At 49.5% G+C, this 13453-nt stretch overlaps 1 protein-coding gene across 2 annotated transcripts; it reads left to right on the top strand.

Annotated features, from left to right (window-relative positions):
* Nucleotides 1-230: 230 nt before the first annotated feature.
* Nucleotides 231-12453, top strand: FUT2 (fucosyltransferase 2 (H blood group)). Of its 2 annotated transcripts, none has more exons than XM_077846472.1 (2): nucleotides 231-333; nucleotides 9316-12453. In XM_077846472.1, the coding sequence occupies exon 2, from the start codon at nucleotides 9318-9320 to the stop codon at nucleotides 10335-10337; it is 1020 nt and encodes a 339-aa protein (XP_077702598.1). In that variant the 5' UTR covers nucleotides 231-333; nucleotides 9316-9317; the 3' UTR covers nucleotides 10338-12453. The 2 variants fall into 2 exon arrangements, with proteins under 2 accessions (XP_077702598.1, XP_077702589.1); XM_077846463.1 differs by lacking the exon at nucleotides 231-333 and adding an exon at nucleotides 340-477.
* The last annotated feature ends 1000 nt before the right edge of the window (nucleotides 12454-13453 follow it).

Genomic DNA, 13453 nt, shown 5'->3' with positions numbered 1-13453 from the left:
TTTGAAGATGGGCTGAGGCTGCTAGGCACGGAAATGCTAGTTGTTGCCAAAATCAATAAAAGTAGGACCCTGAGGGGGCCCAAGTCTGGAAGAGCCTGGCCCAGGGAGAAGGAGTCCTCCTCCTCTCCCTCCTCCTCCCTCCTCCTCTCCCTCCTCCCCCCTCCTCTTCTCCCTCCTCCCCCCTCCTCTTCTCCCTCCTCCCCCTCTTCTTCCTCCTCGGGTCGGCCTTCCAGGCCAGTATCCCAACAGTCACGTGGGGGAGGGAGGAGTGGCTCGGGGCACACCTGGCCGCAGAAGCCCAGCCCCGCACCTCCCCGCGGCGCCCCGAGCCAGGTAGGTCCTGGGCGGGGTCCTCAGGACTCGGGTGCTGGGCGGTTCTGATTTTTGAGCGTAGAGTCGTCCTCAGGGGAGGGAGCACCCCGATCTGCTCGCAGAGCAACCTCGCCGTCAGCTCCCCATTCCCGCAGCCGGAACCAGGTGAGAGACGGCGAGGAGGGGGCGCCGGGGGGGGGGGGTCTCTCCACGACCCCCGAGAGCGCGCCCGCGTGCGCACGGTACTGGAGCTGGGACCCGCTTGAACTCCGGGGTCCCCTCTGGGATGCCCCCGCCCCGAGGCTCCAGGAGCAGAGGGCCATCCGTCACAGCCCACCACCCCTGCCCCTACCCCTCAGCCGCCGCCCCCGCTGGGCTCCCCTCCCCTCCCCTTCCCTCCGGGCCGATCTGGTACCTGAGGTTCAGCCACCCCTATCACCCCCGCGGTCCCCTCCCCCGCCCCAGGCAGCCACCTCCCTCCCTCCGGTCGCCAGTTTCCTGGAACCTACCTGAGAATCACTTTGCACACCAAAGGCCAGGGGCAGGGCCTGTTGGACTCGAGTTTCCTGTTTGCTTCTCGGGGTCTGCTCCCCTACCTCCGGGACGGACGTAGGACTCAACCACCGGACTCAGGGGTCTTCAGAGGCCCCCCCACCCCCAGGTGCCCCAGGGCCCCCCGGACCCCCTGGCTCCGGAGCACCCCTTCCGTTCCAGTCCTGAGAATCAAGTTGGCGGCTTCAGAGTGGTGGCCTCACATTTGTGCCCAAGCTCTTGCCCCGAGACCTGCTTACAGTGTGAATTCCGGGTGGAGGGAAGGACAGGACACACCTGCAGTGCTCAGAGCAGCAGGGAGGGGACCGAGCTGGGTGATCTGGGATTACCTGGAGGAGAGGCTGGGAAGAGGGAGGGAGGGGATTTCAGAGCGGGGGGGGGGAACCAGACACCCAAATTATAGGGTGTGACCCCTGGGCCTGGGGACGTGGGAGAGGGAGTTATTTCTTGGTGGCAAAGCCTGGCTGGGTGGGGATGGGAAGCCATGGGAAGGCTTTAAGCTGAAGAGGGGCCGGCCAGCTCTGGGGGTAGGGGACAGATGGGGTGTGGGGGATGCAAGGAGCCCTGGACCAGGCTCCAGAGGGGAGAGGACAGGACAGAGGGGATGAGGCTTGGCCTGGGATCTGAGACAGAGTTTATTTATTTTTATTTATTTTTAAGATTTTATTTATTTATTCATAGACACAGAGAGAGAGAGAGGCAGACACAGGCAGAGGGAGAAGCAGGCTCCATGCAGGGAGCCCGATGTAGGACTGGATCCCAGGTCTCCAGGATCACACCCCAGGCTGCAGGTGGCTCCAAACCGCTGCACCACCAGGGCTGCCCTGAGACAGAGTTTAAAAGAAATAATGGGCCGATATGGGTGGCCCCATTTTTCCAAGGGACCTGCAAGCTGGGCTCCTCTTTTGAAAACGGGGCCCCCTTTCTAGTCTGTCCTCCTGCGAGTGCCTGAGGGACCCCTGCCAAGGGACTCGATCTTGCCCCTCCCTCCTCGGCTGTCCTGAAGTGCCCTATGCAGCTGTGGGGAATGAGGAAAGGAGGTGGGCTTCCGGATCTCCAGGACTAGGGGGAGATCCCACTCACTCCAAGCAGCAAAGCTTTCCAGACTCCCAGCTCTTGGTTGCTGGCTGTGGCATCCTCCCAATCTCCTAATGGAGGTCAGGCGGGCCAGCTGCTCTCCCAATCTCCTTGTGCCCCCTCTGTGCCCCAGCCCTGGCCTTTCCCCACGCTTGTCCCCCAGACTCCTCTCTGATGAGTCTCTGAGCCTCACTTTGCCTTTGCTTTCAAATAGGCATGTCTACACCGAGCTGCAGGCCTGGCCCATGCTCTTAAGCATTCACTTCAGATTTCCTAATCCCTATTGTGCCCACACAGCCTGGGGAAGAGGTATTATTATCCCCAATTTTTGGATAACAGCACTCAGAGGGAAAGGCCCTCAGTCAAGGTCCTGCAGCCAATATGAGGCTAATGGCTGCCCCCTGGCCCCCCTGAGCTTCTCTCCAGATCTGCCCCCACTCCCAGACACTGGGTTTCCTTTGCCATGTGAGCCTCCCTGCCTCCTCTCCCCACAGCCTTGCTCAAGGACAGGGGGTCAAAATCTGCAGGTGCTTCCCTTAGGCCCCTCAGCAGTGGACCGTCCCTCTTCCTGAGTGAGGAAGGAGGGAACCACCAAGAAAGCTGAGAGGCGCTGTTCTAATACATTCTGCCTTTTTAACCCAAGCAAAACTAGCCTTATTGTCTGTCTGTCTGTCTGTCTGTCTGCTGTAAACAAATTTCAAGGGGATATTCAGGGCCAGCCCAGAGATTAAGAGGTTTGATTGTGAAGGTCATACTTCCAAAATTCATCTCTTCACTTGGTGCCAGGAAATGGATTCAAAACCAAAAAGGGATGGGCACCTGGGTGGCTCAGTCGTTTAAGGGTCTGCTTTTGGCTCAGGTCATGATTCAGGGGGTCCTGGGATGGAGTCCCACATAGTCAGGCCTCCCGGCTAAGCGGGAAATCAGCCTCTCCCTCTCCTTCTGCACCCCTACCCCCTGAAGTGGTCTCTCTCTCTCTCTCTTTCTCTCTCTCTCAAATAAATAACATCTTTAAAAAGAGAGAGAGGAAGTCAAGGCAGGGAGACTTTGGCAGACACTTGCTATAAGGAGGAAAAGCAACAGCTGGAGCCTGACTGGGTCTTTTTCTTTCTTTCTTTCTTTCTTTCTTTCTTTCTTTCTTTCTTTCTTTCTTTCTTTCTTTCTTTCTTTCTCTTTCTTTCTTTCTTTCTTTCTTTCTTTCTTTCTTTCTTTCTTTCTTTCTTTCTTTTTTTTTTTGATTTATTTATTCATGAGAGACACACAGAGAGAGAGAAGCAGAGACACAGGCAGAGGGAGAAGCAGGCTCCATGCAGGGAGCCTGACACGAGACTCGATCCTGGGTCTCCAGGATCATGCCCTGGGCTGAAGGCGGCGCTACCTGGGCTGCCCGTGACTGGGTTTTGACAGGTGGAGACAGACCCACATTCCTTCTGCATACATTTCCTAAGCGCCTACTATGTGTAGAGCCCCATGTCTGGGAGCTGCAGGGGATACCAAGGGAGTAAGACCGACACTGTCCCTTCCTTCACAGAGCTGTGTGTGTGATCAGGACACTGGGACTGAATGATCCCCACAGGGACTCACTGGGAGACCCAGAATTGAGACAACACAGGGGCCAGAGCTGGACTGAGTGCACGAAGATCCATCCTGCCTGCTCTCCCTCTCTTTTTTTAAAGATTTTATTTATTTATTCATGAGAGACACACACAGAGAGGCAGAGACATAGGCAGAGGGAGAAGCAGGCTCCATACAGGGAGCCCAATGCGAGACTGGATCCCAGGACTCCGGGATCATGCCCTGAGCCGAAGGCAGACTCTCAACCACTGAGCCATCCAGGCATCCTAAGATTTTATTTATTTATCTGACAGAGAGAGAGAGAACAAGCAAGGGGAGCAGTGGAGGGAGAGGGAGAAGCAGGCTCCACTGAGCAGGGAGTGGATGCAGGGCTCCATCCCAGGACCCCAAGATCATGACCTGAGCTGAAGGCAGACCCTTAAACGACTGAGCCACCCCTCTCCCTCTCTTCTCTCTCACTCTGTCTCTCCTGTGGTTTTTCTATTCCTGTTTGTCTCTCCTGCTCTCTCTCTCTCTCTCTCTCTGGTTCTGTCCCTGTCTTTCTGTCTAGTTCCCTCTCTTTATCTTTTCCTGTCTCTTTTTCCATCAATCGCCTCCCTCCTCCCTTCCTTCCTCCCTCCCTCCATCCTTCTGCCTTCCCATAAGCATTCCCCTTGGCCTCTGTTGTCCCACATCCTGTGCTTGGCAAATTCGGAACTGGACAGAGGAGCCAAGTCTACTCTGTGCCCTTCAAATGCTCACAGTCTCATTGGAGAAAGGAAGAGAGAAACATCTAGAAGAAGTGGGAAGAGCATACAAGGCCACTCCACAGGGAGCCTTCCCTCCTCCTCCCTTGGGTGTCCCCTCTCCCCACTTCCTCCTGCTTCCCAGTCTCCAGAGAGGTCCTTCTATCCAGAGTCAGGGCAGGGTCTTGAAGACCCCTGTTGGGATCTGGACAGGAATGTATGTTGCAAGTGGCCTTGAAACAGGAACCGAGAAGCCATTAGGGACACAATGATATTTTCCATCTCTCCCTCAGTATCCTCTTTCTTTTTATTCTCAGGGTCGAATTCACTGTACTCATGGATTTTTCTGGTCCACCTTAGATATGGCTTACCATGGCTGCACATGGGCTCTAACAGTCCCTTTAGTTGCCAAGCCTACACTCCACCAGCTGGTTGGCTGGTGCCAACCAACCACCCTCTCTGTGCTTCTTACTTCAAATTCCCAAGGGAGAGAATCTACTTGATACAGATTAGCCTCTTGAACCACCACCATGCTCACACATCATGAACCGACAATAAATAGACCAGCCTTGGACCAATATCTTATGATACTGTGGGCTGTGTTTTAGTTTTTTTATAAAGATACCAATCCTGTTGGATTAGAATCCACCTTAGGATGACCTTGTTTTAACTTGGTCACTTCTGTAAAGATGTGTCTCCCAATAACGTCATATTCTGTAGCATCAGGAGTTAGGATTCCAATATACCTTTTGTAGAAAGACACGATCCAACAAATAACACACAAAGTCTGTGGGTTGGATGAGCAAAAATGTACTATCTTAATACAATCCATCCCTTGATTGCCATCACACATGTTTTATCTCATACCCTCAACTCCATTAAAAAAAAAAAATCAAAAAAAAAAAAAAATCAAACGTTAACTAGTAGAATCACACATAGTCGCCCACTCCACAGAGGGACAATCCTCAAAGTCAGCTTGATCCAGCATATCTACATCTGATGATATGGGGCTACATTCTATGACCTAAATGCTAGATGTGGCCATTACTGACACACCCAATGTGAAAAGTGGAAAGCCACTGGTCGCTGGCCCAGAGCCCACACAGGACAATGCTCTTTGTTTTGTATATGATAATATTAAAAAGTATTGTTTTTATCCTCCAGCCAGGTAGTTTTAATCCTCAGAAAGGTGAAGTTACTCACACAGAATCACTATAGCTAATGAGTGTGGAGCCTGCAATCAACAGCCTGCGACCAGAGTGTGTGCACTTAGCCACTGAGCTGAGTCCTCTCAGTCACTGAGTGAAGCACATTCCATATTGGGCTTCTGGAACAGAGGCTTTACTTTCAGTGGTGATGAGGAAGGAATCTGGAACTTTTGACTAGTTAGACTGCGAATCTCCTGAGCATCAGCTGAACTGTACAGTGAATTTTATTCAGCAAATCCAACCTCTCTGGCTCCTTTCATTCAAGTTGAAGGGAGCTGGAGGAGATTGTACCACCCAGGAGTTCATTTCTGGTTAGGCTCAACATCTGGTGATGACCCAGGGGCCCAGACCCCTCCACCTGAATTGGTTCAACTCAAATCTAGGCATCTAGTTGACAAGCCTGAATTTCTTCCAGAAAGATAATGCATGTGATCTTAATGGGTTATGAGGTCGGCAGTGACTTAGAAACAGGGATATTGCTATATTAAGTCCTGTGCCAACTTTTATCAGCTATAATTAATCATAAAGCACCATACCTGCATAGCTTCTGGCAGCTTCCCAGGTTGAAAAAGGTCACATACTGCTTGATTTAGCCCTGGTGTTCTTCTTAATGGCCACTTGGTTCGGTATTTTGACCAGGAACACAAGCCCTGGACCAAGTCACCCAGAAGCATTTCATCTCTAATCTACCTTTGTGCAGAGCCTCCAGGATATGCTTCAATTAAAGCCTGCTCATGAGGAAAAGTTTTAAAAAGAATGGGTGGGGGGCAGCCCGGGTGGCTCAGCGGTTTAGCACCACGTCAGGCTCCCTGCATGCAGCCTGCTTCTCCCTCTGCTGCTCTCTCTCATTAATAAATAAATAAAATCTTAAAAAAAAAAAAAAAAAAAGAATGGGTGGGAACCTTGGGCAGCCCAGGTGGCTCAGTGGTTTAGTGCCGCCTTCGGCCTAGGGCCTGATCCTGGAGACCCGGGACCAAGTCCCATGTTGGGCTCCCGTCACGGAGCCTGCTTCTCTCTCTGCCTTTGTCTCTGCCTCTCTCTTTGTCATTCTGTGTCTCATGAATAAATAAATAAATAATCTTAAAAAAAAAAAAAAAAAGAATGGGTGGGAACCTCATATTCACAGGGAAGGAAGAGGGAAGTCTGTGAAAGAACTGGGGAAGCAGAAGTGTCTCATTCCTTTGACTCCTCTCATATATCCCCATTCTCATTATTCCAATTCCAAAGTTGATCAGTGGCCAAACCTGGACTTTTACTCTGGCAACACGGTCCAGGTGTTTTCCAGCCTAGATTGCAGAATGACCTCAATAATTTATGGATGCAATCTTCAGCAATAATAAAGTGTTAACTGTGATCATCCTAAGCAATGCTCGGTTCTGTTTGTCCCTACTGGCTTTTAGCCACATAATGGGGGAGACAGAACCAATTCATCCCCTGCTTTTTTTTACTTTCAACTGTCTTGCTTATCCTCAACAACCATATCTTCAAGGCCTTTTGGGGCCTTTGTTCCAGGGGTCTCAAGAAGGAACTTAATTAACTACTTCACTCTACAAATCACTGGTCCAAGTTTTATGTCCTGGAATGGGGAATCTTCAATGCCCCCTACTTCCTATGATACTACAGTAAATGCTGTGTTCTCAGAAGGTCTGTTCAAGGCGACCACCCCACTCCTGGAACTTATTTCTGTTGCAACCAGAGTTAAAAGAATAAGTTGTATACTTGTTTGAATATAAAGAAATTTTTCTCTGGGTTTTCTTGGTCAGTTCTCTTAAGTTTCTGCACATCTCTTCAAGCATCTCCTAGTTACTGACTGCCTCTGCTTCAGGCTGCATCTGACATGTCGCAGCCACTCCAACCCCTACTTTCTCAGCATCACCTGCTATGGTCTCACACAATAATATTCAGTCTTTGTCCCTAGTTCTGGCACATGACTCATAAAATCCTTGGCATTTCGTGAGTGATAGGGTGATAGGAGTGTCTTTTGCCCTGATGAGGTGACTCTTCACAGGCCCCTACAAAGCTTCAGTATCTGATTATCAGAAAGACCAAGCTTGATGAAGAGATTAGAACTTTCAGGGCAGCCTGGGTGGCTCAGTGGTTTAGCACCACCTTCAGCCCAGGGTGTGATCCTGGACACCTGGGATTGAGTCCCATGTTGGGTTCCCAGCATGGAACCTGCTTCTCCCTCTGCCCGTGTCTCTACCTGTCTCTCTCTCTCTCTCTCATGAATAAATAAATAAAATCATATATATATATATATATATATATATATATATATATATATATATATAAAGGAACTTTCATCTCCAGCTCCCAACCTCTGGGGAGGGTAGAAGGACTGAAGATTAAGTTAATCACCAGTGACCAATAATTTAATCAATCATGTCTACATAATGAAACCTCCATAAAACCCCTTAAGTGGGTTTCAGAGAGCCTCTGAGTTGGTAACACACCCATGAGCCAGGAAGGTGGACTACCTCAAATCCATGGGGACAGAAGCTCCTTCTGGATCTTACCCTATTGTACTTCTTCTGGTTATTTGTTTCTCTTATAATAAACTGGTAAATGTAAGTAAAGTGCCTTTCCAAATTCTGTGAGCCATTATAGCAAATTATCAAACCTAAGGAGGGGGTCATTGGAGCCCCTAATTTATAATGTTAGTAAGAAGTATGAATGGCTCAGGACTTGCAGTTGGTGTGTGAAGTGGTGCTGAACGCTTTAACTTGTTGGATCTGGGCAGCCCCGCTGGCGCAGCAGTTTAGCGCCGCCTACAGCCTGGGGTGTGATCCTGGAGATCCAGGATCAAGTCCCACATTGGGCTCCCTGCATGGAGCCTGCCTCTGCCTCTCTCTCTCTCTCTCTCTCTGTGTGTGTGTGTGTGTGTGTGTCTCATGAATAAATAAATAAAATCTTTAAAAAAAACTTTCCTTTAAAAAAAATAACTTGTCGGATCTGATACTAAATCTAAGTAGGCAATGTCAAAATTGAATTGAATTGTTGAATTCAACTGGATGTTAGGCACCCAGTTGTCTGAGAGGAGGAAAACAAACTCTCACCTGCCAATTGCCTTATGACCTTTTAGTAACAATATTCAAGAGAGAATCGGCCAACTCATCTTTTAGAGCCAACCTACAACTTATCATAACCAAAAAATGGGAAAGCCACTGTGGAGACCAGTGCTTATCGCAGGTCCATCTGGCTATGGCCAGAAGGGTAGGCAGGTCAAGTGGTGGAATTTGTGATGAGTTGGGCAATTTCCCTTCAAAGGGAATATAGATAGGCAAGGCATGCAAAGATGGACATCTCTAGAAACAGGATTCCCAAGTAAATAGTAGGTTTGTACACTTGTACTCCCTATATATAGGCACCCTTGGATGTATATTCAGGCTATAAACACCCACATTCAAACATACATTGTATATATACATAATATATAAGTATGCGTGTGTGTGTATATATATACACGTGCACACTGTGTATAGAGTACACACTCGTACACCATATATACACATTCACACAATACAATGTACACATGTCCATTCTATGTACACAAATTCACACACACCCATATGTGTATACAATGTACAGGTACCCATATGCACACTCATACAATGCACGTGCCATGTGTGAATACACACAATATTTATCTACATATGTAAACTGGAACATCTGAACCCAATGTAAACACATCCCCATAGCATACACTCTAGAGACATACCTGCACACTTGTACCTGAGTATTCACACCCCTTTACACACAGAGTAAAGCCACCTGCGCAGACAACCACAAAATATCTGCACATTGACACACCGCCCCGGGGCCTCCATCCCCCGAGCTAACATTCCCTGCTCTCCCTTCCTTGACAGCCATGCTCAGCAGTCAGGTGTCTTTCTTCCCCATGGTCCACTTCATCCTCTTTGTCTTCACGGCTTCCACTATATTTCACCTTCAGCAGCGGCTAGCGAAGATTCAACCCACGTGGGAGTTTGAGACACTGGTTTTGGCGCCGACAGAAAGCCCCACGAGCCCCCCGCTCAGGGGAATGTGGACGATCAATGCAATTGGCCGCCTGGGGAACCAGATGGGTGAGTACGCCACCCTGTACGCCCTGGCCAAGATGAACGGGCGGCCGGCCTTCATCCCGGCCGAGATGCACAGCACGCTGGCCCCCATCTTCAGAATCACCCTCCCCGTCCTGCACGGCACCACGGCCAGCAAAATCCCGTGGCAGAACTACCACCTGAACGACTGGATGGAGGAGGAGTACCGCCACATCCCGGGGGAGTACGTGCGCCTCACCGGCTACCCCTGCTCCTGGACCTTCTACCACCACCTCCGCGATGAGATCTTGCGGGAGTTCACCCTGCACGACCACGTGCGGGAGGAGGCTCAGAAGTTTCTGCGGGGCCTGCAGGTGAACGGAAGACAGCCGGGCACCTTCGTGGGGGTCCACGTGCGCCGGGGGGACTACGTGCAGGTCATGCCAAACGTGTGGAAGGGCGTGGTTGCCGACCAGCGGTACCTAGAGCAGGCTCTGGACTGGTTCCGGACTCGCTACAACTCTCCCATCTTTGTGGTCACCAGCAATGGCATGGCCTGGTGTCGGCAGAACATCAACTCCTCCCGCGGTGATGTGGTGTTCGCGGGCAATGGCATCGAGAGCTCACCAGCCAAGGATTTTGCATTGCTTACCCAGTGCAACCACACCATCATGACCATTGGGACATTCGGGATCTGGGCTGCCTACCTTGCCGGTGGAGAGACCATCTACCTGGCCAATTACACGCTGCCCGACTCCCCCTTCCTCAAAATCTTTAAGCCAGAGGCAGCCTTCCTGCCCGAGTGGGTGGGCATCGCAGCTGACCTCTCCCCACTACTCAAGCACTGATGTTAGCCGCGCTTGGCACCTCCTCCTTTGCTGGTATTGTTACATGTACCAGGACACTACCCACTGGCATCATAATGCTTTGGACGGCAAGTAACAGAAGTCACAACTGACTTGTTTAAATAACGTATTTATTTTTTTTTTGTTTGGTTTTTGTTTGTTTGTTTGTTTTTTTGTGACTCTGCTGGGACCTGAACTAAATAACATATTTATGTGTTTTACACAAGACTGGAGGCAGTGCACCTCTGGGGTTAGTTAAGTCAGCCGCCAAGCAGTGTCATTGGTGACTCCAGTTCCATCCAGGTTGTTCAACTGCCATCAGCTCTCAGACCAGCTGGCTCCCTCATGGTCCAAAAGGGCTGCCACATAGCCAGGTGTCACATGCAAACAATCTCTTCATGAAGCAACAACAACAAAAAAGGTTCGTTCTTGCATCCCTTTAGAAGAGTGAGGGAAAGATTCCAAAGCCCTCCAGCAACTGCCTCCCACACATACATATCTCATTGACTGGAAGTGTCTCACATGCCCACATAAAACAGAAGCCTTAAATTGTGCAGGTTGTTCACTACACAAAGGCAACTGACCAAGGAGGCAAGTGAGGCTCAAGTAGAGCCAACAGCCTACTCTCCAAGCCATGTGTCCTTAGGACTGTGTCCACCCAGGGGGCTCACTGTTTTCTAGTTAGCCTGCCCAGACCTGGGACCATTTCAGCAACTTTTATAAGAGCACCGCCCTACTGGCAAGTAGCTTGTGTACATCTAAGACCACCCACCCCACTTCTGCAATGCTGGCTTCCGAGGGCCTAGGATGGTTCCTGGTGAGAACTCAGAGACCAGCATGGCTCAGTGAACTTGAAGAGAGTCCATTTCTTCTTTGTAAACGTTTGTTGTGGTGAATGTAACCAACAGGATCTCTGCTAGCAAAGGTTGGGTTAACAAAATATAGCAGCTTACAATGACAGCCATTTCTTATTTCCCACAATCCTATGGGTCAGTTGAGTGGCTTTCTGCTCCATGCAGTGTTGACTGATGCCTCACGCAAGTGCATTTTTGTGGAGTTCAAGTGGAGCATCTTGATCTCCTGCATGTGGCCTGTCCTGCAGGATAGCTTGGACTTCTGCATCACATGCTTTCTTTCATCTTGCTTACTGGAACACTCAATCATTAGCATCATGTAAGAAGCCACCATGCTATGAGGAGGCCCAACCCCACTCAGAGGCCATGGGTGGGTGCTATAATTAACAGTCTTAGCTGAGGTCGACTTCAAATCATTCGGTGTAGGTATCAGATATGATTCTATGGGTCATTCAAGTCAGCCTTAGCATCCAGCTGAGGTTCCTGATGACATGTTGCAGAGAGAAGTCCTAACCTGACTCCTGATTCATGAATTCTGTGAGCATAACAATATGATTGCTCTATGCTGTGAAGTTTGGGGATATCTGTGATATAGCCATAGATACACTAAGTCAATAATTCTCTATTATTTGCAGACACTTTCATGATTTTGGCATGAACTAAAACATGAACTTCTGCACCTGACTTGAGATCCCACGTGCAAAGGCCCTGTGGCAGGGGGAATCTAGTGCTACATGAGAGTGGAACAAGGCCAGTGTGGCTGGAACACATGTAGGAGAGAAGTTAGCAGGGTTGACCATGAAAGGCATTGCGGACCATGGCAAGGGCTTTGGGTTTTATTCTAAGACCAAGGGGAAGCCATTAGAGGGTCTAAATTAGGGGAGTAACACAGTCGGATTTGCTATGTGGACTACTCTGGCTGCTATGTGGAGGAAGGGCTATAGGGACAAGAGTGGAGGCAGAACCAGGGAGAGGGCTACTGTAACATTCCTAGCGAAAAGTGGCAGTGGGCCAAGGAGGTAATGGTAGAAGCTTAGAGGTCTCATTTCAAGGGCTCAACAGAGACTCCTAATACCTCTCTGCCAGTGTCACAATCCTTAAAGAGACAATCCAGATACCCCAATCAGATGGATGTTTGAGTCAACCATTCACCACGGGCCAATTATCTGAGGGCATGCAGAAGGTCACATAATACAACATGGCCACCATGTTTGTAAGGAAGTTGGTCTGATAAGAAGGTAATAAAAGAACATAAGGACTGGGAAGATGCTCTGAAAATGATTATATGGGGAAAAAGTTTTGCCATTCACATTTCAGTGGCTGAAGCAAATCAAGTGGTCACACTCAATTTCAAGAACAACCCATCCACATACCCCAGAATATTTGTGCTCCAGTGACTGACTACCTCATATCTTGCAAGCCTCCACCATCTTTCCAGATGGTTCTTTTGGAATCTCTTAATTTTTTTTAAAAAAGATTTTATTAATTTATTTATGAGAGACACACACACACACAGAGACAGAGACACAGACAGAGAGGGAGAAGGAGGCTCCATGCAGGGAGCCCGATGTGGGACCCGATCCCGGGACTCCAGGATCACGCCCTGGGCCAAAGGCAGGCACGAAACCACTGAGCCACCAGGGATCCCCCGGGAATCTCTTTCTGTTGGATTAGTACCCATGGAATGGGGTGCCACAGATAGGTTTCTCCCTCAATAATTCTATTTAACTCAAATTTCCAGTCTGATTTTAATTTTTAAAAAACTGTTGGGGATCCCTGGGTGGCGTAGCAGTTTAGTGCCTGCCTTTGGCCCAGGGCGTGATCCTGGAGACCCGGAATCGAATCCCACGTCAGGCTCCCGGTGCATGGAGCCTGCTTCTCCCTCTGCCTATGTCTCTGCCTTTCTCTCTCTCTCTCTCTCTCTCTCTGTGACTATCATAAATAAATAAAAATTAAAAAAATAAAAATTAAAAATAAAAAATTGTTTAAAGTAGGCTCCATGCCCAACATGGGTCTTGAACTTATGACCCTGAGAACAAGAGTCACATGCTCTACCCACTGAGCCAGCCAGGTACCCCCAGTCTGTTTTCACACAGCTAGAATGGGTGATGGTTGCTGGACCAGATTCTGCTATGTAAAAATAAATAAATAGGGGTGCCTGGGTGGCTTAGTCTTTAAGCATCTGCCTTCGGCTCAGGTCATGAACCCAGGGGCCTGGGATCAAGCCCTGCATCGGGCTCCCTGCTCAGTAGAGAGTTTGCTTCT

Source organism: Canis aureus, chromosome 1 (genome assembly GCF_053574225.1).
Source record: "Canis aureus isolate CA01 chromosome 1, VMU_Caureus_v.1.0, whole genome shotgun sequence".
Classification (NCBI taxonomy): Eukaryota; Metazoa; Chordata; class Mammalia; order Carnivora; family Canidae; genus Canis; species Canis aureus.
Note: the sequence above shows the minus strand (reverse complement) of the source record. Positions and strands in the feature narration are given on the sequence as shown.